Below are 22,351 nucleotides of genomic sequence, written 5' to 3'. Positions count from 1 at the left end.
CCTTGGATCTCCATGTCCCAGAAACTTGTGTTTTAAGGGACATTCTAAACACAGTGGTCTGAAGCCTGCAAGTCTTCCCTTCATTCCCCACTGGGGCCAGGTGAGCAAGGGGTGTCCTTGAAGAGGTTAAGGCTGCCTGGGGACTGCCTGCTCATGCCCGCCCGTAGGGACGGATTTGGGACCTTTTTTTCAATGTGACTTCTTTCTGAATCAGAATATTTTATGTTTTACAAGATACAAAACCATGCAGTTTGCAGAACTTATTGGTAAGATGAAGGGCAAACGTTGGCATTGTCTCTCAGAGGCGGAAATTGAAGCCCAGAGAGGTTAAGTGACTTGTCCCAAGGTTGCACAGTGGGGAGGTGGGGTGTGGACTTCAACACAAGCTATTTTTCCAGTGTTTGGAAATCTGGATGTTTGCACATCTCGTGCTTGTGGATTTTACTTCTTTAGGGAACCAAGCCCCAGAGTGCTCTGCTGTGTGAGCTCTACAGACCACAGAGAGCAGGAGAATAGAGACTGGTCTTGCTAAAGCCTTGGCTGGAATAGGAGAAAAGTGGTCAAAAGGAAAGTTTCCTGCAGAAGAGCTGTGTGCATGTTCCAGGCTTTGGCTCAGCCTGGTCCGTGGCCAGGGCTGGACTGCATGGGTAGATGGATTAGGGGCATTTGTGAAACCTGCTCACCAGGGCCCTGATGGGCAGGACCGAGGGTATGAGGGTAGAGTTGGGCAGGGCTCTAGCCCACTCTGCTTCCCCCCCCACTTTTTTTTAAGATTTTATTTATTTATTGGACATAGAGAGAAATCACAAGTAGGCAGAGAGGCAGGCAGAGAGAGAGGGAAGCAGGCTCCCCGCCGAGCAGAGAGCCCGATGCAGGGCTTGATCCCAGGACCCTGAGACTATGACCTGAGCCGAAGGCGGAGGCTTAACCCACTGAGCCACCCAGGCACCCCTCTGCTTTCCCCTTTGTCCAAATAAAAAGACCTGTCCCGGCCCCTCCCCCTCACTTGGCCAGACCCAGGGAAGAACGGGCATCCTGCCTCCTTCCTCCTCCCCCACAACATCTCTGGTCTTAGCCCCATTTGAGTGACCTCCTCCATGCAGGGAGTGCTCCTAAATGGTATGGTTTGCTTATTCCGTCGACACACATGGAGCCGCCCTGTGCGTGCCCTCTGGTGTGCCTAGCACCAGGCTGCAGCAGTGGACCAGAAGCAGCCATCCCTATCTTCCTGTCACTGGGGGGATGGCATTCTAGGGCTCCCTCTTACCTGCAGGATACAGGCCCAGATGCAGCACATTGATCATTTTGATACGTACCTGCCAAGTGTGAGGCGGGCAGCACAGTGTTGCTGGGTTAGGCGGTGTCCCAGAGGGGACAGGAGGGCAGGACCAGAAGGCTGTGGGCTTCTGTGTATACTGTTGGGTTCAGGAGCACCTCTATTCCATGGTCAGGAAAGTCTCCTGGGGAAGTTGGGCTTTGAGCAAGTTGCGGAAGGAGGAAGGGACTGCAAGCTGGGTGAACCAGGATGAATCACAATGACCCTGCCAGGGCGCGGAGGGTGGGCCTGGGCCAGCGTTATTGGGCCACAGCACGAGGCGGCCCACGAGAAGGTATTCATCTAGCAATGAGCAGGCTAAGGACGGGTTTCAAGGGCCTTCAAGGGCCCCAAATGTCAAGGGAAGGAGAGCTTTCCCCCTTCCTTTCCCACCAAGCTGAGGGAGATATTTCTGACCAGGTGCCTGAACATCTTCTTTGTCAGAGGAGGAACAGAGTCCGGCCAAGGGAAGCCACCTGCCCAGCGTCACACAGCAAGTTCAGGGCCAGGCTGTGGCATAGCTGTGCACCATGCCTGCAGCGGTAGTGGTCTCTGAGGCCTTGCTGCCCTCTCAAGGCTGGGCACACCCCAACTTGCCCCCGACTGACTGAAGCTCCCTGACCGTGGGCCCTCGGCCTGAAAGCTAGAACCTAGACTCTCCGGGCTCCGAGGTGCTTCCTACACGGCCCCGACCCTATACCTCCAGACATTGAAACAGACTGATTTTTCACACATGGTGACTTCCTTCCTGCAAGATCATCTTGGAAGCCCCAACTTGAGAATACGGACTCCCCGCCATTGAGCAACGCCCCTTCTCTGGGCTGCCCCCCTGGCTGGCTGTGGGTCTCCCCCCATCAGACCACAGGCTGTGCCCTCCTTGGCCCTTCTTACTCCTCCCCAGGAAGGTGTTGAGGCTGCTGTTGAGGTTGGCTGGGCCTCTGGTTCCGGGCTTTCTGGACACTCTTTTCTTGTTTGTTTTCTGTTCTCCTAACTGGCACCCTTGTGAGGCCGCAGCCTCCTCTCTGCTCAGCGTGTTTACCGTGCTTGGAGCTGCTGGGACCGGGATGCACCCGCAGCAAGGCCTAGGGTCTTGGGCCCTGCACCAGCACCTGCAGCGTTGGCTACAGGCTTCTCCAAGGCCCGGCTCAGCCACGTGGTCTCCCTGTGCTCCGGGGGGGGCTTTCCCCCAGTCCTAGCCACCCATGTCTTGCTCGAACCACTGGGTTAAGGGATTGCCAACTTGGCACAGTGGGAATGGGCCAGGTACTGGTGTGCCCTCATGGAAGGGATGCCAGGCTTTGTAGAAGAGGCTCTCCAGTCAATCTAGGTTCTGAGCTCAGTTACCCACTAACCAGGTGACCTCACACAAGTCACTTTACCTCTCTGAGCATCATCTTTCCTCACTCACAGAATGGAAACGGGATGAGGGGTGAAGATAGTGGCCACAGCTGTGTTCCAGATACCAAGCACCCCATTCCCATAACCGTCATGCTTTTACCAAAGTCAGGCAAGAAGCAAGCCTTCCATCTCCATAGTTCCAGAGCTCCTAAGGTCCCTTCTAACCCCCTGGGGCTCTGAGAAAAAGCCAGTTTCAGCTTAGAGGGAGCAGGTGAGGGGAATCTGACCATGTTGGCAAGCCTTCAGCCAGCTCTCTCCTAAGCAGCCAAATGGGTCACTGGCTGCAAACATGGCTGGATTTGTAATGATGATCACAGGGCTCCTGGGCTCCTGGACACCTTTGGAATGGGCTTCGTAAGGCCAAATGCTTTGCAGATTAAATTTCCGGAGAAAGAACAGCTGAGAAAGCCTTGAGCTTTGCAGAGCTGTTTCTGTGCTATATGGCAGTATAAAGAGGTGTGTGTGTGTGTGTGTGTGTGTGTTCTCCCCTAATAAAAGAGGGGGGGCAAGCAAAAGAGGAAGATGGGCCGATCCTACCAATCCCAAGCCTCCCTCTCCCCTTCAATTTGCATCAGCCAATGGGACCGCGGGTGCTGCTGTGTTTTCCAGGCTGGTGCTGGTAACAGAAGGAATATGATTAGTGTTATGGAATTTCATGGTTGGGGTTGGGGATGGCTCTCCCCCCCACTTTTTAAAATAAATGTTTTGAAGAGTTGCCCTGGAGAACTGCAGAAAGCCGCGGCTGATGGACGTTTTTGGTCATGTCAGGCGAGGACAAGATTATCCAAGGGAGCAAGGGTGTCTCTCGCCTTCAGCCCGCTGCTGGGTTCCAGGGCCATCCTGCCAGAAAGCGAGCAAGGGGCCGTAATCACAAACAGGCCAGGATCAGTTACAACCAGAAGTATTAGTTTAGACTGTTGGCTTTGATGGGGAAGAATGCAGTTTTCCTCGCCCCTCCTCCCCTGTCCTTCTCAAGTTAGACAAGATCTGTGAAAGCAATAGTTCTGGGATGTAAAGAGAGGCCAGAATTCAAAGGCCCAGCATAGCGGGGCTCCCCCAACCTCTGCTGATGTTGGGACAGGGGTGTGCCTGGCCCGTTTCTTCTTGGGTGAACTGGAGAAGCCCAGAATCACTCTTGTCTGCCTAGGGCATCCTCACCTCCGTTTTGCCCACCAAAAAGGTGTCCTTGACCCTTCTGCGTACGTAAGCTGGCATTTTCTGCATATCTGCGGTGTACCCAGCACCGTGGGGAGGAGAGGGTAGGTGGGAATGTAATGAAAATAGCTTTTAAAAAAAAGAAAGAAAGAAAGAAAAGAAACTAATGGAGCTCTCACTGCTTCTAGCCCTGACCCAGCCCTGGGGGCACCCGTATCTCAACCCCCTCCCCTCCCTCAACCAGCACCTCCTGGTTGAGCACCAGATCTTCTGCTTCACACTTGGGGATAAACAGTACTGCTCCCTGGAGTGCGGACACCATCAAGGTTGTGCTTCCCCCATCATTGGTAACGGGAGCAGAACCAGGGTTGGCCAACACCTAGACCTCCTTGCCAACAGGGCAGGATTTTAACTGACTGCTCCTTGGAGGAGAGGAAGGAAGTTGACCTCATCCTTGGGGCTTTGCACGGGGAGGATGAACATCCAGGGCTCCTGCCCCAGTGCCTCCCTTAGAAGTGTTTAACCCCATTCTTCTCCCTCCCTGTGCAACCAGATAGACTCCCTTCCTCGGACTTCGAGGGCCTCCACTGTTGGTGGGGCCCGAGCATCTTGGCGGCGCTGTTGTGGCAGCTGGTAGCAGGAGGGTTCTGGATCCCAGAGGCCTAGCCTGCCTTCCCTAACCTCCATCTCTCAGCCTCCATGGGGCCATCCCAGCATCTCAAGGCCCTTGGATGAGAAAGGTTTCGGGGTGGTTTCAGGGGTGGGGGGCCTGAATGGATTCAGAGGCTGGTTGGGTGGGACATTCACATTCTAGGCTGAGGGATAGGCCAGAGCCGGGGGGGCTGGAAATGATGCCGATATTACTCACTCACTGGGGGGTGCATTTCTAGCCTGCCGTGGCTGAGGGTTGAGTCTCCGCTGAGATGTCTTGGGCCTGTCACTGCCGAGACTTATTCTGTTAAAGGACAGAGATCTTCATGGCCCACCCTGACCCCCAGATTTCTGTTATCTTACTCTATGTAGGCCTCCCTACCTGAGAACCACTTGTAGGATGGAGTCTGTCCTCCAAGGGCCCTGAAGTCCGTAGGGTGACCCCGTGGAGGCTGGGAGAAGAGGTATGGAGGAGAGGCTAATCCAATGACTTCCCATCTTCCTACCCCATCTCTCTGCCATCATGTACCATGGTGGCACCTTGATCAAAGACTGACCCTCATGCAGATTGGAAAAACCAAAGCAAGCAAACAAGCAGAGCTGAACGAGGAAGACTAGGTCATGGAGCTGATGGTCGAATGGGGAAGCGTCCCCTCTTCTGACCCAGCTGAGGGGACTGTGGTTGTTGCTATGTCATAAGGCATGCGGGTGACTGTCTTTGGGTGTTGGGGCAGGTGGCACCAGAGACCCACAGGGCGAAGGTAGGAAGAGCTCCATCACTGGCTGGTACCCGTGGGTGTCAGTCACACTGCCTGACCAGTCACCAACCATGCAAGTCTAGAATGACACACGTGGACCTGGGGGACCTGGAGCATCTGGGCTAAGGGCATATCTGTTTTGAGCGTGGCCTTTTCTCTTTGGATTTGAGTAGGATCTGTACTCGACCACCCCTTAGGAACTAACAAGACAAGATGGTACCCAGAGACAGGAGAGAGACTGAAAGGGAAACAGGACAGGAAAAGCTCAAGGAGAGAACCTAGTCCTAAATTACCACCAGCCTGGCTGGGGCTCCAGGATGGTTATCCCAGCATCCTAGTGTTTTGGGCTCAAGTTAACTTATTTACTGCTTTCTAGAGACCCTTAACATCGGAAGCTATAAGAAGGGTGAGAAAGGGACGGCTAAAGCTTCTCCTGTGTGTCAGGCAATGTGCCAAACCCCTTTCTTCCTGTAACCACCACCACTGCCCTATAAAGCACAGGTATTGTGACTTCCATTTACGAGAAAGCCGAGGCCCAGAGAGTTCAGGAAATCTGCCACCTTCTTCCCTGGACACTCTGCTGCCTCCTGGTTAGTTTTCTCTGGCTCCCCAGGCAGTGAGTAGGGCACCATGGTGAAGGAAGCTGTTTGTGGCCCAACCTTCTCCCTACCCACTCTCTGGGGTTGGAGGCACCAGATCTCTGGGGCTGCCCCTTCCAGAGCTCCAAGTGTCCACCAAAGAGGAGGGCTCTGTGTTTTATGTAGGCCTGGTGGAGGCCTGCACCAGCCAGTGGGGCTGCTTTGACCAGGCTTGCCACCAGCAGCCCGGCCCTCTGCCTTCCTCCAAGAGCCTCACCCAGGGCGTGGGCTTGTCCCTGGTGCCTGGCCTTTGGGAGCTCCCTGAGCTTTGCTCTTCCGTTCCTGTGAGGGGAGAGGCCCAAGTGGAAATGACCCAATCAGGTATACAAGCAGACTGCGAGAGAGAGAGAGAGCTTCCTGGTGGGAGTGTTAGCTTTCTGGGTTATCTCAGGCAAGAGATGGAACAAGCACCAAAAATCTCCTGGTCTCAGGTTCCTGGGGGCAAATCCTCCTAGGTGAGCCACAAATTTGGGGGGCTGGAGGAGGGAATGCCGCCCAGGGGCTGATTCACACTACTGGACTCGATCAGGGCAGAAGGTCGCAGGCCAGAGGGAGGAGGGCTGGAAAGAAGCCCACCGCAGACCCTGCACTGACCTCAAGAGTTGGACTGGAGAGCTACTTGAGGATAAGGAAGCAGGAGAGACTGCAGTGTGTGGTTGGAGAAGCCAAGAAGAGAGGAGAAGTCTTGTGTACATGTATCATGGCATTTCATTTTCAACAACATTTACTGAGCCCCTTCTTTTTCTGAAACACAGAACCCGACCAGGGCTTGAGAGGATGCCAGGATGAGCAAGACTTGGCCTTTGTCCCCAGAGAGCTCTTGGTCTAGCTAGGGGAGGCAGCCAACACAAACCTAAGGTCGGGGTGCTGGGGGAGCACAAGGGCAAGAGAGCAAAATACAGCTGGCAAGGATTCACGGGAACATGGCAAAGGCAGTGGCTTTGAAAGACGGGGCCTGGGCACAGCGACCGATGGATCCAGGAAACCCACACTTGTGGGGTCTGCTGGTTGTGCACAGTAAGAGCAAGATAGAGGGCATTTCCTCCTAGGCTGCATGGAAGGCTTGTGTTCAGAATCTGCTCTGCCGTTGGGGAGACAGTATGTGGCCATTTTGATCCTCAGTTTCCATTTCTATAAAATGGGGGTAATATTTGGAAACCCATGTTGTGGTTACTGGGAAGGTTGGAAAAAAATGGTGACGTGATATATTCATTTTCTCTTTCCTGATAGATGGGGCGGGCCACCGTCCAGTCTGGGGCAGTGACTTGTATCAGGGAAGCAGGGATAGGAGTCTCTTGGAATAATAACCCATCCGCCCCCATCTACCTACAACCCCTAGACTTTTCAAAGCTTTTTTCCCATCTGTTATTTCAGAGTGGCTCTCTAGGGCTAGGTAGGCCAGGCAGCTTTGTTTCCATTTTTCCGAAGAAGAAACTGAGTTTCAGAAGGGTAAATTGTTGGCGTGAGACCTCAAAGCTTGCTAGCAGCCAAGCTTGGATTTGATTCAAGGGGCTGCCCATTCTTTTTTTTTTTTTTTTTTTTAAGATTTTATTTATTTATTTGACAGAGAGATCACAAGCAGGCAGAGAGGCAGGCAGAGAGAGGAGGAAGCAGGCTCCCCGCTGAGCAGAGAGCCCGACGTGGGGCTCGATCCCAGGACTCTGAGATCATGACCTGAGCCGAAGGCAGCGGCCCAACCCACTGAGCCACCCAGGCACCCCGGGGCTGCCCATTCTTAACCCAAGGCTCCTTCTGCAAGCTCAGTGTTTCCCAGAGAGTGGGTCCTAGAAACATGTGGTGGTCACGGCATTAAATGGCATGGAGTCCCGTCACAAGAAGGTTATGGTCTTGACTTCTCTTTCACTCCATGTTAGGTCAAGGGTAAAGTGTCTGTTTGGGGCCTCTGTGTTGTTAACATTTGTGGACATTGCCTGCTTCTTTCAATATTTGTTAGAAAATCTGGCTGTAGCCTTAGTGTCTTGCTAGAGCTCATCTTACTATCTTACTGGAGGTCTATAGCATTGTCATTTCCGTGTATGCATTTTTCCACTTATCTGTCTTCCGTTTACACCAAGGAATATTGGCTTTCCGTGTCATATAGCATAGGAAAATGCCTTTTTAAAAAAAAGATTTTATTTGTTTTTTTTTGGGAGAGAGTGAAAGCGAGAGAGTTCACAGAAAGAGAGGAAGAAGGAGAAGCAGACTTGCTGCTGAGCGGGGAGCTCGATGTGGGACTTGATCCCAGGACCCTGAGATCATGGCCTGAGCCTAAGGCAGACACTTAAGCGACTGAGCTGCCCAGGCGCCCCCCCCCCCCAAAATCCCTTTTAAAACATGAAGGTATTTCCATTTTTCTCTGAAAGCACACACTAGTACAGGTACCCCTTGGATAGCTCCTCTGTATATCTAATGCCCAAGTTTCGGGCAAGGGAGTCATAGGACCCCAAGTGAGACACCCCTGGGTATTCTCCTTCTGCCACAGTCTCCCAGAGTGACACCAGCGGCTCCCAAATTCCAACTGGGAAAGGATCCTGGAAAAGCCTCAGCTCAGTATTGGTGGCGGCTGTTCCCCACACAGCGACGAGGAATCCACGTTGTCAGAGAGCTGTTGACGTCAGGCGGTACAGAATTTTGCAAGGCCTCTATTTAAAATTCCCCAGAAATTAAATCAGGAGGGTTTGGAGGGAGGAATGCCCTAGACAAATTGTGGAGTGGGTTTGTTTTGTTTATGGAGATGGTCTTTAAAGTTGAAATTGCCCCCGTTATATTTTTGCCCCAACTGAAGAAGGGCTGAACTCAGCTGGGAGTGAGGGGAGGGTTGTCAGCCTAAGGCTTGTAGTTAAAGCCAGCTCAGTTCTGGGGCCAAGAAGCCTCCATTGTTGGCAGAAAGAGAAAAGGGAAAAAATACACAAACTCCTCCATCTATACTTCTCAGGCACTGAAGTCAGATAGTGTAAAAATACAGATGACTCCTATTTCCAGAGATGGGTACCAGCTACAGAGGATTCCCTCCACTCTTCTCTCCAGACTGGAAACACACATAGAAGGTACTAGACACACTGCTAGGTTCTGGCCACCCTTTTCTCTTTGATTTCTCGCCACCACCCTCATCAGCACACGCTATGTAATATACTAGTCTCACCAATAAGGACACTTCAGCCTTTTCATTCGGCCATTTGGAATGAAAAATATCACCGTAGCCCTAAGTGGGCTTCCTAAAAATGTTGGCCACGCAACACCGTGGTACATGGCCTGACTTACGACGGTGCAGAGAGCCAGTGCTAAGTACTTCCACAACACACAGTGAGCGGACTTTGTCCTGTTCCCATTCCCGTCCAAGCCTTCTGATTTCAACCTCAGCTTGATGGTCCACTGTCTTGGACCCATCTCCAGTAAATCTCTTTTCATAACAAAGGGGGAACAGGCTATAGGCGCAGCCCTCTTCAGACTCAGCACAGCTCAGATTTCCTATATCGCTTTTTTCTTGGTAATTTTATGGTTGGGCTGGTGGTCCTGTTTATTCATGGTGGTGATCTGAAGTTTCCTAAACAAATTATTTGCTTGAAGTTAGAGGGGGGAAAAAGGCCATTGCTTCAAGTATATATTTACTCTGTGAACCACAGTATACGTAGCACAAGGATATGGCAAAAGGCCTGCATAGCAGGGAGGCCTCTGAGGTTGAGAAACGCTGATCTGAAGTCCCTGTCTGCTGGCAAAGCCTTTGGGTAGGATCTCGCGCCAGAAAAATGAGCAGCCTGAGCGCCCTGCCTTGCCCTGCCATGTGGGCTTAGAGAGGGTGAGAGAAAGAGAGGCGATCTGGAGATGGGGCCCGGAAACCACCTGTTAGCCCCCTCCTGGGTGGGGCGGGATGGAAGGGCCAGAAGGCGGGGTCGGGGGGGTGGGGAGGTGGGCGGGGCGGCGAGCGAGCCACGCCCATGCCGGCTGAGAACTGAGTCTGATTTGTAGACACTGTAGAAAGGAGAAGCAGAGAGAGGAGCCTGGTTTCCCTGGCTCATCTGTCCGGTGGAAATTGGGGGAACTAATGGAACACGTGGCATTGGTCGTCTTCTGCAAAGGAAGCGGCAGCTGGAGTCCTTACTAAAGGGAGCCGTGTGCTTGGTTGCTGCCCAGGGAGTCAGCCCCGGGTGCTCATCCTGCCGCTGGCCCTTCTAAGCCTGGCACCCCGGGTAGGTCACCCATTCCAGAGGTCTCCTCGTGCAGCCTGAGATTTCCCAGACCTGGAGACAGAGGACTCACTGAACTCGCGGTCCGCCCAAACCCCAGGACCTTTCTTACCCTCACCCTTGAGTAGGGATTCCCACGCTCCCCAACTGCCCGGGTCCCTCCCAGGTGGCACCTAGTATTTCGGCAGAGTTGTGACTAGCACACTCCTTTCACGCCAGAACGTTTGCACGATCAATTATAAGATGATAAGATTGCCTGTCCTCTGGTCTATCTACCCTTTTCATCTTGTCACAGTTGACCTGTCATTACCGTCTGTTCAGACTTTCAGGGGGCAAGGGTAGCTCCTGGTCCCGGCACAGCTTTCAGCAAATGCAATGCTGCTCCCTGCTTAGCCCCTCTTTCCTCATCTTGGGACTGATGAAAACATGCAGCAGGACAGGCTCCCAGCAGAGCCCCCCTCTAGGCTGTAGCCAGCGAATCATCACACACTCTTTCGAAACGGTCCGCTCTCAGCTGCGAATCTCTCGGCGCAGCCCTACCGCCCCCAGGAGGGTCGTGAGAGCCCCAAGGCCTGGATGGCTCAGCTATGACACATCCCAGACCCGCCGGGCCAGTGGTTCGCTCGTTATCAGAAGCCAGCAGGGTCTGGCCCCCTTCCTTCCTGTTGTGTCTTTCTGCTCAGCGCTGTCTTGGGAATGCTCAGAACCCCCTCGCAGGCTCTCCAGCCATCTCTCGAGGCATCCACGTTTCACTCCATCAAGAACCAGCCTTGAGGTTGCTCATCTCTACTGTGGAATTCACCTTCTTTGGAAGTTGGCACTTTTGCCCGTGCGGTGTCCTCTGGCCTTGCTCCCCTGTCTGTGTCTTCCTGGACCCGTGCTGGTGGCCTGGCAGGCTCTCTGTCAAGTGCTCTCCGGACCTGGTCTCACACGAGCTAATGAGAGCTTGTGGAGAGCAGCTTTTCAGTTTGGCCTCCATCCTCCGCAACGCTCCCATCCCTGCCCCACAGGTCCATTGGCCCCCCTGCCTCCTGGTCAGCACTTTCTAGTGTGGGTGCCGTGCTGCCTGAGACAAAATGGCCCGGCTGTGAACAGGAGTCCCGCAGACTCCCTTCCTCTCTCTTGAGTCAGCCTCGCAGCACTGTGCCCTCTCTGTTTCTACTTACCTCTTGCTCTTGCCTGGGACATCAGGCAAGTTGTTACTACCGTTACCCTGAGCATTATTTTAGGCACATGCCTGGGAGGCTCTAACCTACCTGATGGGATTCTTAGAAGCCCACCTCTCCCTTGTGACGTTGAAGGTGAGCGGGCCCCAAGTTCATCTGGCAAGATCCCCACCCTGGAGCACCATGTGTATTACTGGGTTGGGCCACACGTGCTCCCACCGCTCTGCCTGTCCTGTTTCTCCCACCAGGATGCCCCCTTCCTCTCCTCCTCTCCAAATGGGATCTGAGGTTCAGTTCAGGACTCTGGGAATTCTTCCCTGGCTACTCAGTTTCATCCCTGATGTCTGTAGTTCCTTCAGCAAACGTAGCAACAACTGACACATCTGTGGCACAGGGTTGTCTGGCCCACCCTGCTCTGTTTCTGGAAGGGCTTTGGGCCATCTTGCATTCTCTACTTCACCCGGCCCCCACCCGCACCCATGCCAGGCACAGAACCAGACCCCGCTTTCAGTAGAGACCAGCCAAGGTCAAGGGCCAATGACAGGGACACCAAGAGAGACTCTCTCCTTGAGACTCCAGACACCCAAGACCCACCTGCCTCCCTGCACAGCCCTAGCCCTACTCACTGGGGCAGTGAGATCATGCTTCCTTCCTTAAAAATCCCTGCAGCTTACACTTCAACTTTAATAATAGCTCTTTGATGGGCCTTGCTGGGAACCAGGCCTGATTCTGAACACTTCTTGTAGGTTAACTCCTGTACCCTTTACAACACTGGGCAATAGAAGTGCTACTGTAGGTCCATTTTACAGATGAGGAGATTGAGGCTGTTGGCTCAAATTCAAGCAGCCAGTTGGTGGCAGGGCTGGGACTGAAACACAGGCAGCTCAACTCTAGAGTCCTTGCTTAAAACCATGGTTCTCTTGTACCTGTCATTTTATCACGTGCCCCCACTCTGCCTGCGAACATTCAGTAGCCAGGCCTTCTCCTGGGTGCCTCACCCATAGCCCCAGCCTTCTGGGCCCGTCCAGTGAGCTGGGCCGGCTGGGTCTGAGTTGGGGGGAGCAGCCCAGTGCTTGCTGTCTTCTCGCCATGGACGCCACGGAGCCTTCCAAACTGACGTAGTGGCTTGTGCTAATGGTCTTGGAATCCGGGCCTCAGGCGCCCAGGGATGTTTCTGGGGCCCCGCTGGCCTGAGAGCCCCATCTGGGGGAAGGGAGGGCCATGGGCAGCAGAGCAGGGATAGGTGCCAGAGATGGAGCAAGAAGAATGGGTCAGGCAGGAAGGCAGAGGCTGTGGGGGTGCTCTGGGAGAGACTGGGGGAGCCCTTACCCGCTCCTGTTTGCTTTGGAGCGAGGCAGCCGCGTGCTGTGAGCTGGAGTGTGTCTTGGCAAGAGGCCTCCGTGACAGCCTTCTGGCTAGGGGAGGCCTGGCCGAGGGTGGGCTGCCTTTCGTTGTTCTTAAAGGCACAGCATAATTATGGGCGGCCAGCCCTTCCAGTGTCTCTGGTCCCTCTCAGGTCAAAACCTCCCATCTGGCCCGAGGTCATGGCAAAGGGGTCAGGGCAGATCCAGGGCAGAAGCCGTCCCTGCGGGCCCAGCTGTGTGCCAGGTACGGTGTGGCGGGGTGGGCAGCACGGTCCCAGGTGCCTGGCCAGGCCCCCTTCAGCACCCTTCCGCTTCTCGGCTCCACGCCCCTATTCAGGGCTCCCAAATCCTCGCTACCTTATTAACCCTTCTCCCCCCCCACCCCACCCCGCTCCAAACCACTGCAGGGGAAGAATATGCGACTGCCTGGACAGGGCACTGTCAAGGGAGCTCGAGTCTGAGCCCGTGCCGTGCCTCTGGGGTCCCTAGCTCTGTCTCCCACCCCACCCTGCTGGCACACCTTGCCTCCACCGAGGCCCGGCCTTGCAGTAGCTTTCCAGGGATGCCCCTCTCTGCCTGAACCTGTTAAACCCTGCGAAGGTCCTGGAGGAGGGAGCCTAAAGTCTGCTGGGCTCTCCCAGACTTGGAATTGAGATTCCCTGCCTGTCACCCTCTGGAGGAGAACCCGGCCCTGTCCAGCTGGCCTCGGCACCAGGACACTGGCTGTGCTTGGGCTCATCCTGTGTGCCATGCAGGGGGCAGGCAGGGAGAGTACCTGAGACCCGTGTGATCTCCATAGCACCCCCATGCCTGGAATGCCCAGCACAGATGAGATGCTGGGTAGGCCGTTGGTTGTGGAGTACAGTGCGTGTCGCCGATGTCAGGCTGTCCCACAAGCAGATCATAGTACCCTGGTATGACAAGGCCCTAGGGAGGCCAGCAACCTGTTCCAGGGCACAGCTAGGACACGGTGAAGCCAGGGTCCAAACCGAGGTCTTGGAAAGACTAAGTTGTGCCCATGGGCTGAATCCTGGGGTGAGCAGGGCCAGGAAGGCAAGGGGCAGTCAGGGAAGGCCTCCTGGAGGACAACACCTTGAAGAACAGGGAGAACTTCAGAGGGAGAGGAAGGAGCAGGGTCCCCTCCCCCACCAGCTGTTTTGTCCTAGGCTGAGCTGTGACCTCAGAAGACTTTATTAACAACCTAATTGTGTGCAGCTGGCCTCCTCTGGCCCTAAAGAGCTCATTATCTGCTCTCGTTAAGGAGGCCATTGTGGCCTGGTCAGTCTGGGGACAGCAGTGGCCTGGGAGTGCCCATCACTTCCTGCTGGCCTTGGCCAGGCTCAGCCCCCTCTTGGAGAGGTTTAAGGCTCTGGCCCCTGGCCCAAGTCCTCCCATCCCCACCTTTTGTCCATCCCTACGTCTGACTCTCTCTCTCTCTCTCTCTGTCTCCATTTCCTCTCCACTCTTTCTGTCCCTCCCCCAATGCTAGCATCACCCAGCCCCAGTTAGAGTCCATTTTAGAGGGCTTTGAAACTGGCCCAACATCTGAGGATTATGCTCAGCCTGGAAAGAGGGAGGGTCTGGCTTCTGAGCCGAAGCTTTTCCCTCTTGGGGTTGGGGGTCGCCTTCCCTACCCTGAGCTGGAGGTGCTGGCCAGGCTGCCCGGTGTGGCCTTCTGCCCCCTCAGTCCCTGGGCCACTGTGAAGTGGGTTCTTACAGAGGCCCGCAAGCAGAGTTGGCTGCTATGACAGGTGACATTGCTGTTCTTTCTGGGCCTTTGCCCTCTGGAGAGGGCAGCCGGGCTGAATGACATCGTTCTGGCGCTGTGGAGACACGGCCCTCAGAGAAGGAGTGTTCAGGCGACGGGCCAGCCAGGGATTCTCCCAAACAGCTTCTCCAGTCTGGGGACTTAGCTCCAAAGATCACACCTAGCGCCCCCAGAACGAAGGCTTCTCCTACCTCCAGTGGCAGTGGTGGGGGGGGGTCCCTTCTCAGGGCCCCTCTGCCACAGTTCTCAGCTTCCCACACGGAGCAGCAGGCATGGTCGCCCCTCTCCTGTCCCCTGCCAGGGATGGGGGGACCTGGCTGCCAGGCTGGAGGGCACGGGTCTGCAGAGGGGACTCTATGCCAGTCCAGGCCCTTTGGGAGTCTTTACCATCTCCTGTTCCACTAAGTTCTCTGCTCCCTACCTCCTTCCAAAAAAGAGCTTCCTCCCCTTCTGCCTGGAAACAAGAGTTGACTTCTTGGGACAAGGCCGAATTTGGCAGCTGGGCCGAACCGCCCTCCCCCAGTCCGAGACCATCTCTGGCCACTTCCTCAGTCTGGTGATAGGCCCTTTCATGAAACCTCACCACGTTTCCTCTCCCAAGAACAAAGGTGGAGAGGATGGAGAGAGGAAGGCTGACAGGCCCACTTGGAGCGCAGACCCATCTTCCTGGGGACATGAAAAAACGCAGAGGTGACTCGGGCCCCTGGACATCTGTGAGTGCTGGCCACCCAACCTTCCACATCCTGGGGCTTTAGTCCCCCAATAAAGCTTATCGCTTCCATTCAGTGGACACCTGCTGTGCCAGACCCTCTGTGCGTTCTTGGCCTTCTCCATCCTTCCGCTAGCCTGCAAGGCAGAAGGTGGTCTTACAGATGAAGTCCTCGTGCAACAGGTTCAGTCTCTTTCCTGAGGTCACAGAGCGTGGAGGCGGCAGGCCTGGGATCAGGCTCAGATCTCTGACCCCAGCACCTGGGTCCAGTGCCTCAGTTTCCACATTTGCCGGGGTGCTTGCTGCAAGCTCAGTTCCGCCCTCGAGACAAAGCAAACATGGTGCTTACAGTCTCAGCAAGACCAGTACTCCAAGTGCGTGCGCGTGAGCCGCTGGGAATTGTGGGGTTGACACTCCGGATGCTGTTGGGATCTGGAGATCGGTTGGGGAGCGCTTGCTGAGGTAGTAGGACAGGGGAGAGGAAGCTGGAGGACCTCTGTCCTGGGGCCGTGTGTGAGCTGAGGGACAGGGGCCAGGCTGAGGATAACCCTGGCGTGTGGAGCAGGGAGGGAAACCCCAGAGACCTCTCCCTGGTCCCATTTCCCACCGTGCTTGCTCTCATGAATTGCATCAGCTAAGGAAAGAGCAAAAGGTAGCCCCTCCCATTCTTCTGGAACCCCTGAAGGCAGTCCCTGAACTACACAGATTAGCTACATGGGTACGTGGGCGTGCAAGCGTGCGTGTACACACACACGCAAGTCCATTCACCAAGCTGTAATGAGCGTCTCCTGATCTACTCTGCAGGCAGACAGCACCTGGGCACCCGTGCTGTTAGCCTAGGGGAATATCAAAGCCACCATCCGGTTAATAACAGCTCAAGGTTTTTGACCTCCAGGTCTGGGTTAGGCCCCAGGCTAAGCTACATTCATCTCATTTGTCCTCTTCAACCTTAGGAGGTAAGCGCCATTAATCATCCCCATATCAGGGAGGGAAGACTGAGACTCAGAGAGGTTTACTGATTTGCCCAAGATCACACAGGAAGTAGCAAGCCAGGACCTGACTTTGTCTTTCGGACCCTAGATCCCTAATGTATTACCTTCTACTTCCAGAGGACCATCCCCTGTATACAGACACTCAAGTTCACATAGCCCTGTATCCCGGTTCCTGGCATACACACACGGGAATCACACGCTCAGCGACAGGTATCACGTACCAGTGTCCAGGGGCACGTGTTCTCAAGGAGTCACATCTGCCCTTGTGCACACACCAGACAAATTCCTTATCTACTTCTGCAATGAAGATACTGTCCCTGGCGCCCAACTGCCTGGGTCACTGAGGTCACTGGGTCACTGAGGTCCAGCTCTGCCTCTTCCTAATCATGAACTTTGCCTCAGTTTCCTCACCTGTAAAATGGGGATGGTGATGACAGTAACACTTCATGAGGTTCTTTAAGATTAAATACTGTATCTAAAGATTGCGTCTGACCGTAATCATCACATAGAACCAATGCACACCCCCACGGAGATACATATGCAGGCGTAGCACACTCCCGTGTACTCAGAAATACAAAGCCTTGTCCACACCTACCCCCATATGCAGCCCACACGTGTCCGCCTCTGTGGAAGTGCGGATGCAGTGGGCACTGGAGGTGAGCCAGGGAGTCCCGAGGGGCTGGCTGATGCTGGAGCCCTCTTAGCCAGGCCAACCCCAGGGGTGCAGGCTTTTAATTGCTCCTTAGTGGAGCAGAAGGGACTTTGGTCGGGAGCCCCAGTTACAGCAGCTGACGTCTGAGCTGCTGGCATCTGGGAGAGGCTTGTCAGCAGCTGTGGGTGGGCGCGGGCCCAGGGAGCCTCCCCCAGAGGCCCAGCTGTGTGACTCGTGCCAGGCTCCTGGGAGGTCTGTAGGGAGCTGGGGTGGGCACCTCTGCCCCCATTCCTCCATGCGCACCTGGGTAGTGTTGGAGCCTGTCTGTCTTTGCTCCGTGGAGGGGCCTGCAGCCGCGCCAAGAGCAGGCTTTTCTCTGCAGGGCCTGAGGCAGGAGCGACCCGGGACTCGGAGCCACTCAGCCTAGTTCTGCACATTTCAGGGCTGGAGTGGAAGCTCAGGCCATTGTTCTCAGCAAAACTGTCAGGGACTCCAGCTTCTGGGGACAAGGAGAGAGTAGGATGTACAAGGAAGGATTCTCAGAGGATGAAGTAAGGGGATAGGGGAGACAATGCCTGCAGCAAAGAGACCTGAACCCCGGGATTATGAAGTTCTTGGATCCAAGGGGAAAGGCCCATATAGGGGCTGGTCCCCAGTATGGCGCTGGGGGGAGATGGAGAAAACAGGAGGTCAGTAAGCTGATGGGACTCAGTTCACACTAGGTGAGGACAGAGACAAGCTCCGTGGGGATTGATGGAGAAAATCTCTCCCTCCCACCCCCTCCTCCCCCCACCCCAGCCATCCTGGTACCCACAGAGGGGCTTGCCTCCTTTGCCTCTACTGAAGATGGCTTTGTGGAGCCCAAATTCCAGACACAGAAGGCTTAGAAGACATTTTGGCCATCCAGGCGACCACCAAGTTCCCTGATTTCCTGGGAAGCCCTGGGCTCATACAGAGAAAGGAGGGAATAGTCTCCCAGTGGAGACAGAAAGGGATTGTTTCTGAGGGTGGATTTGGCAGAGGCGCACCTTGGTATAGACGAGGCTGGGAGGGGCTGCGCATGGAGGGATTTTGGCAAATCCTCACCAAGACGCATGCTTCCAAGTTCCACTGTTTCTCGGGCACATCCCCATTTTTTCCGATGACTGTAAGATCCCTGGCTCCAGCCCAGGCCCATCCTGGGGAAGCCCCCTCCTGGGAAGCAGAGCTCCCTTTTGATGGCAAGCCTTCAGGGGACTTCTTTAGCCCACTGTGATTTGCCTTGGCTTTGGGGGACAGAACTGGGGTGGTCACGTTGGTGAGGGCGTGGAGGTACGGGAACCAAAACCTGTGTGCTTTCGGCATTGGGGCCTGGACCTGGGGATCATGGGAGAGACTCAAGCCTTTAAGACCCTCCTGTAAGTAACTCCAAGTTGGGAATTATGGTGATTCTTCTTTGGGGCTCTTGGAGGTTATCCTGCTGAGTGGGAATTTGGGGGAGGTACTGGTTACCGAGAGTGGCTCAGAACAGAAGGTCCTGTCCCCACCTGCTGAGGTCTGTGGGGGCAGATGCCCCGTGGACTTGAATTTTGTCACCAGCTTTGACTCACGATGGCGGACCTTCGGTCATGAACCTTGGTGGCTGCTGGGTAGAGATGGTGTTAGTGAGGACACTCAGGTTCCGGTGATTGATACCTGCTCCGGCTTCATTAAATAACACGGAAGGTCAAGGGCTCGCTGTAGTTTGGGCGCCCAGCAGGGTGGTCCAGCTTCAGTCCACTTGGAACCTGAAACCTGAATGATGTTCGTGAGGACTGACTTTCTCCATCTCTGGACTGCGCGGCCGCTTTACTGACCTGGCTCTCGTTCCATGTCTTCCCACGTAGCCCTGCAGTTCCTGGTTTACGGGGGACTGAGCCTTCAGTGCACCAAAGCACCCGTGTCGGTTCTTGGGAAAGCCCTGGAACCGTTACAGCGTGCAGGGAGAGGGCAGATGGGTCAGATGGTGGAGCGGGTGTGCCCACTCCTGCGGTCAAGGAGGCAGAGCCACCTTCGTGGTGGAAAAGCTCCGAGGCGGGAACCCTCTTGCATGGCCTCTGGTCAGGGCCTGCAGGAGCCCCTGGGGCTGGGTTCCAGAGAGTGCTCCCCCAGAAGCCAAGAGAAGGGGAAAAGACCCCTGTGAGTCCACGCCTTCTGGTTTCTTTGTGGCCTAGGATCCTAGGAGCATAGCCAGGCTGCTCCAGGGAGCCCCCTTGGTGGCCCAGGATGTTCATGTGCCCCCACCTTCCCACTCTGGGGAAAGACCGACTCTGGTGGGGGAGGGAGTGGAAGTGGGGGAAGGCATCCACCCTGGGTTCCAAAGGGGACAGGGACCCAGCTTAGGCCCCTGAGCCAAAGAGGCCTGGGCCTTGAAATTCCAGACTGCTCGTGTAAGGCTTTCCCTGTTTATTGGTTAAGACTGGTGTATTTTAGAGCAGTTCTAAGTCTGGAGCAAAGCCGAGCTGCAGAACGGATTTGCTGTATGCTTCCTGCCCCCACACGTGCATAGAACTCTACCCCCCGCCACACTAGAGCTGTCTACTTGTTATGGATGAAACTGTGCTGACACATCCCAGTCACTGAGATCCATAGTTTACGTTGGGGTTCACTCTTGGTGCTGTGTGGACAAGTAGGCAGTGACACACATCTGTCATCATGGTGGCGTGCAGACCTGTCTCAGGGGCTTTGCAGAGCTGCATGCAGAGGGTTCTGGAACTCCTGGGAGGGCGAGGTGCTGTGGGCATTCGAGACAGCAGCACAGGCTGCTCGCTCCCCCAGGCCTGTCCCGTGAGGCAGTGGGGACCTAGCGGAAGACCCTGGAGGTGGCTCAGGATGGTGAGGGCCTGTGCAGGAGCACCACTGTTTTCCTCTGTCCCTCAGGCAGTTGCCTCTGCCTCCCAGCAAGGAGCAGCCAGGAGGCTCCCGATATCCTCCTCCCCAGGCAGCCACTCCCTGCCATCTCTGGGGTCTCTGGGCTGCCCCGGGAGAAGCCCAGGATGTCTTGCCAGGGAACCATCCATATTTGGAAACAGAGAGCTTGGTTGTAGATAGAAAAGAGAATTGGTGCCAGATGACTTTGGGCGTAGAGAAGGATCGGAGTGGGATGGGGGCGAAGACAAGGTCCTGTGATGAGCACCTTCTGAGAAGAGACGGTCGGCAGTGGGTGGGGGCCCAGGACCTGGGTGCTCAGGGTGCTTTGCTTGGTCAACATTTGTTTAAGTGATAAATGAACGTGCTACCGAACAAGAAAGAAAACCAGTGAGCTTTGATCATTTGGCCATGACCGTGAAGGGTCGCTCAAGGGTGTGGTGCCCACTTAGGGTGACTGACATGTCAACACAGTCAAGGGCAGCCGTGAGTAGCGCTGAAGTGCAAATCCCACTGACCCGCGATGGGGAAAGGGGTGCAGCCACCATCCGTGGGTCACCGTGACGCATTTATCTCTGGATCCCTCTGAAAGCCTTGAACGCTGAACTCCCAACCACACCAGTAATTCCACTGGGTTTCAGAGACCTGAATGGTCTCTGTGTTTAGCCGGAGCGTCCTCGGCCTTTCCTGCAGGGTGATTTTCACACATTTGATATATCCTTGTTTCATTCTCATTGTTAAATTTTTCCGTCACTTGTGTAAGTGTGGATCACTGTCCATCAGGGCCTCCCCGCGGGGAATGCATTTGGCTTCTTCTCAGTGTAGCACAGGCTTCTGGAGGCCAGACGTGACCCAGGCATTTGCTGGGTGCCCAGGATGTCTAGCTCTGTGCCCTGTCCCCTCCTGCCCCCCATCCCGCTGGGCACTCATGACTGTGTTCTCTCTTGTCCCCTCTGCAGGCTGGTGGTTCGTGAGCACCTCTGAGGAGCAGGGCTGGGTCCCTGCCACCTACCTGGAGGCCCAGAATGGTACTCGGGATGACTCAGACATCAACACGTCCAAGACTGGGGAAGGTAAGGGCCTGCAGGTTCAAGGGGCAGGGAGATAATGAGGCATATGAGGAGGCACATGTGGGGACCAGGCTGCCTCGAGATCCTCAGGGTTTGGTGCCCACCCATTTCTGGCCCTTGGAGGAAACCCAGTTCTTCTGGAGGGAGCGTTCCCACTCTTCTCCCTAAAACCATCAGAACTGCTCAAGAGAGCTGGGTCATGTCCCAGCCCCTTCCCTGGGGACCCCATCTCACTGGGGCCAGCCGATGAGCTCACCTCCCTTCCCAGGTCTGTCCCTGCTGTCCCTACATGGGCTCAGATGAGAGGAGAAATTTCCCTGGACTGTGAATCTCAGGCTTTGGCAACTCTGGGCAGAGACTGGAGAGAGCAGTCTTAGGACTGGACCCCAAAGCTCCCTTTCCCTGCAGAAGCCCTTGGTTCCTCGGGGGATCCCCACAGAGACCCCCAGCTTTGCCTCCCCAACCCCACGCTGTGCTCTCTTCTGCAGGGATGACCCCAGGGGGCTGTGCGTGCACAGCTTCTGCTGCTCTGGGCGTCTGTTGCCCTGGCCAACCAAGACTACAGACGCAGACCGCAGGTCTGAGTCCTTTGTCAGTGTAGCAGGAACCGCAAGGTGGCCCCTGCACCACCAGCCCCTCTGATGAGCTTGGGCCTGGTGGGTTTTTTCTGGTGTTTTCTCATTGGGTTTCAAAGAGCCTGCCCCTCCCCCCAGCCCTCCAGGCCAGCGCTGGCCTGGGTAGCCTGTCTGTGGACTCAGGTATTTGCCAGAGCACGCCGCCGGAGCCCAGTGAGTCTGAGGCACCTCAGTTCCTGGCTGCCTGCTCCCAGTGACTGCCAGCACCCCCACATCCTGGCAGGAATGCTTGCCCTAACGGTCAGTATGGACGGTCCAAACAGGCCCGTCTGAGCGCCAGGGCGAGGGAGGCCTGTCACCCGGGCCTGAGGCCCGCCTCCACGCCTGCCCTCCCCTCCCCCGCCATACACACACACCCTTCATTCCATGCCGCCCAGGCCAAAATAAGCAGCCCGCCAAGCACAGCGCCAGCTGCCCGTTCAGCCTCCCCTTGACTGTCAGTTCCTGCGGGCGGTTGCGGCCCTACCCTTCCTCCCGTGTAAATGTTTCATTTCAGTCCCTTGACCAGGGCTGCAGCCCCTGCGGGGGTTTCCAGCGATTAAGCTCTGTCGGGAAGGGTTTGCGTGTTCAGGCTGGGTGGTCGGTCCTTCCTGGCTGGAAGGTAAGCCCCCGAGCTCCTCCCTCCCACTTCCTCGTGCTGGCCTCACCCCGGGATCTCTCAGGACTAACAATCCCTAGGGTGTAGACTGAGGTCTCATTCACTCCCAGGTATGTGGCCTGGCGCTTGAAAAGCCTTCCCCACCCCCCCAGGAGGCACCGTTATCATCCCCTTTTTCCAGATGCAGGAGCTGAGGCTCGCAGAGCGTTAGCTGCATGCTCATCCTCGTAAGGCTTGAGGCTCGGTTGAGCTTCCTGGCCCGGTGCTCTTCACCACTGCACACTATGTCTGTCTGTGAGGCATTTTGCTCTTAAGCAACTCTGAGAGAGAGAGAGAGAGGGCGGGGTGTGTGTGTGTGTGTGTGTGTGTGTGTGTGTGTGTGTGTGTGTGTGTGTGTGTGTGTGTGTGTGTA

At 55.5% G+C, this 22,351-nt stretch overlaps 1 protein-coding gene across 2 annotated transcripts in view; it reads left to right on the top strand.

The window, feature by feature from the left end:
- LOC111145273 (SH3 and PX domains 2A) overlaps positions 1 to 22,351 on the top strand; it is a 227,328-nt gene that overhangs the window by 185,340 nt on the left and 19,637 nt on the right. For both annotated transcript variants that reach the window (XM_022500089.1, XM_022500090.1), the window contains one exon: positions 20,596 to 20,709. In XM_022500089.1, the coding sequence (XP_022355797.1) occupies positions 20,596 to 20,709 (114 nt within the window). The remainder of the gene's footprint in view (positions 1 to 20,595; positions 20,710 to 22,351) is intronic.

This window comes from Enhydra lutris, unplaced genomic scaffold (assembly GCF_002288905.1).
Source record: "Enhydra lutris kenyoni isolate GAN:26980312 unplaced genomic scaffold, ASM228890v2 scaffoldscaffold12, whole genome shotgun sequence".
In the NCBI taxonomy this organism is placed as follows: domain Eukaryota; kingdom Metazoa; phylum Chordata; class Mammalia; order Carnivora; family Mustelidae; genus Enhydra; species Enhydra lutris.
This window is presented reverse-complemented; position numbering and strand designations above follow the sequence as displayed.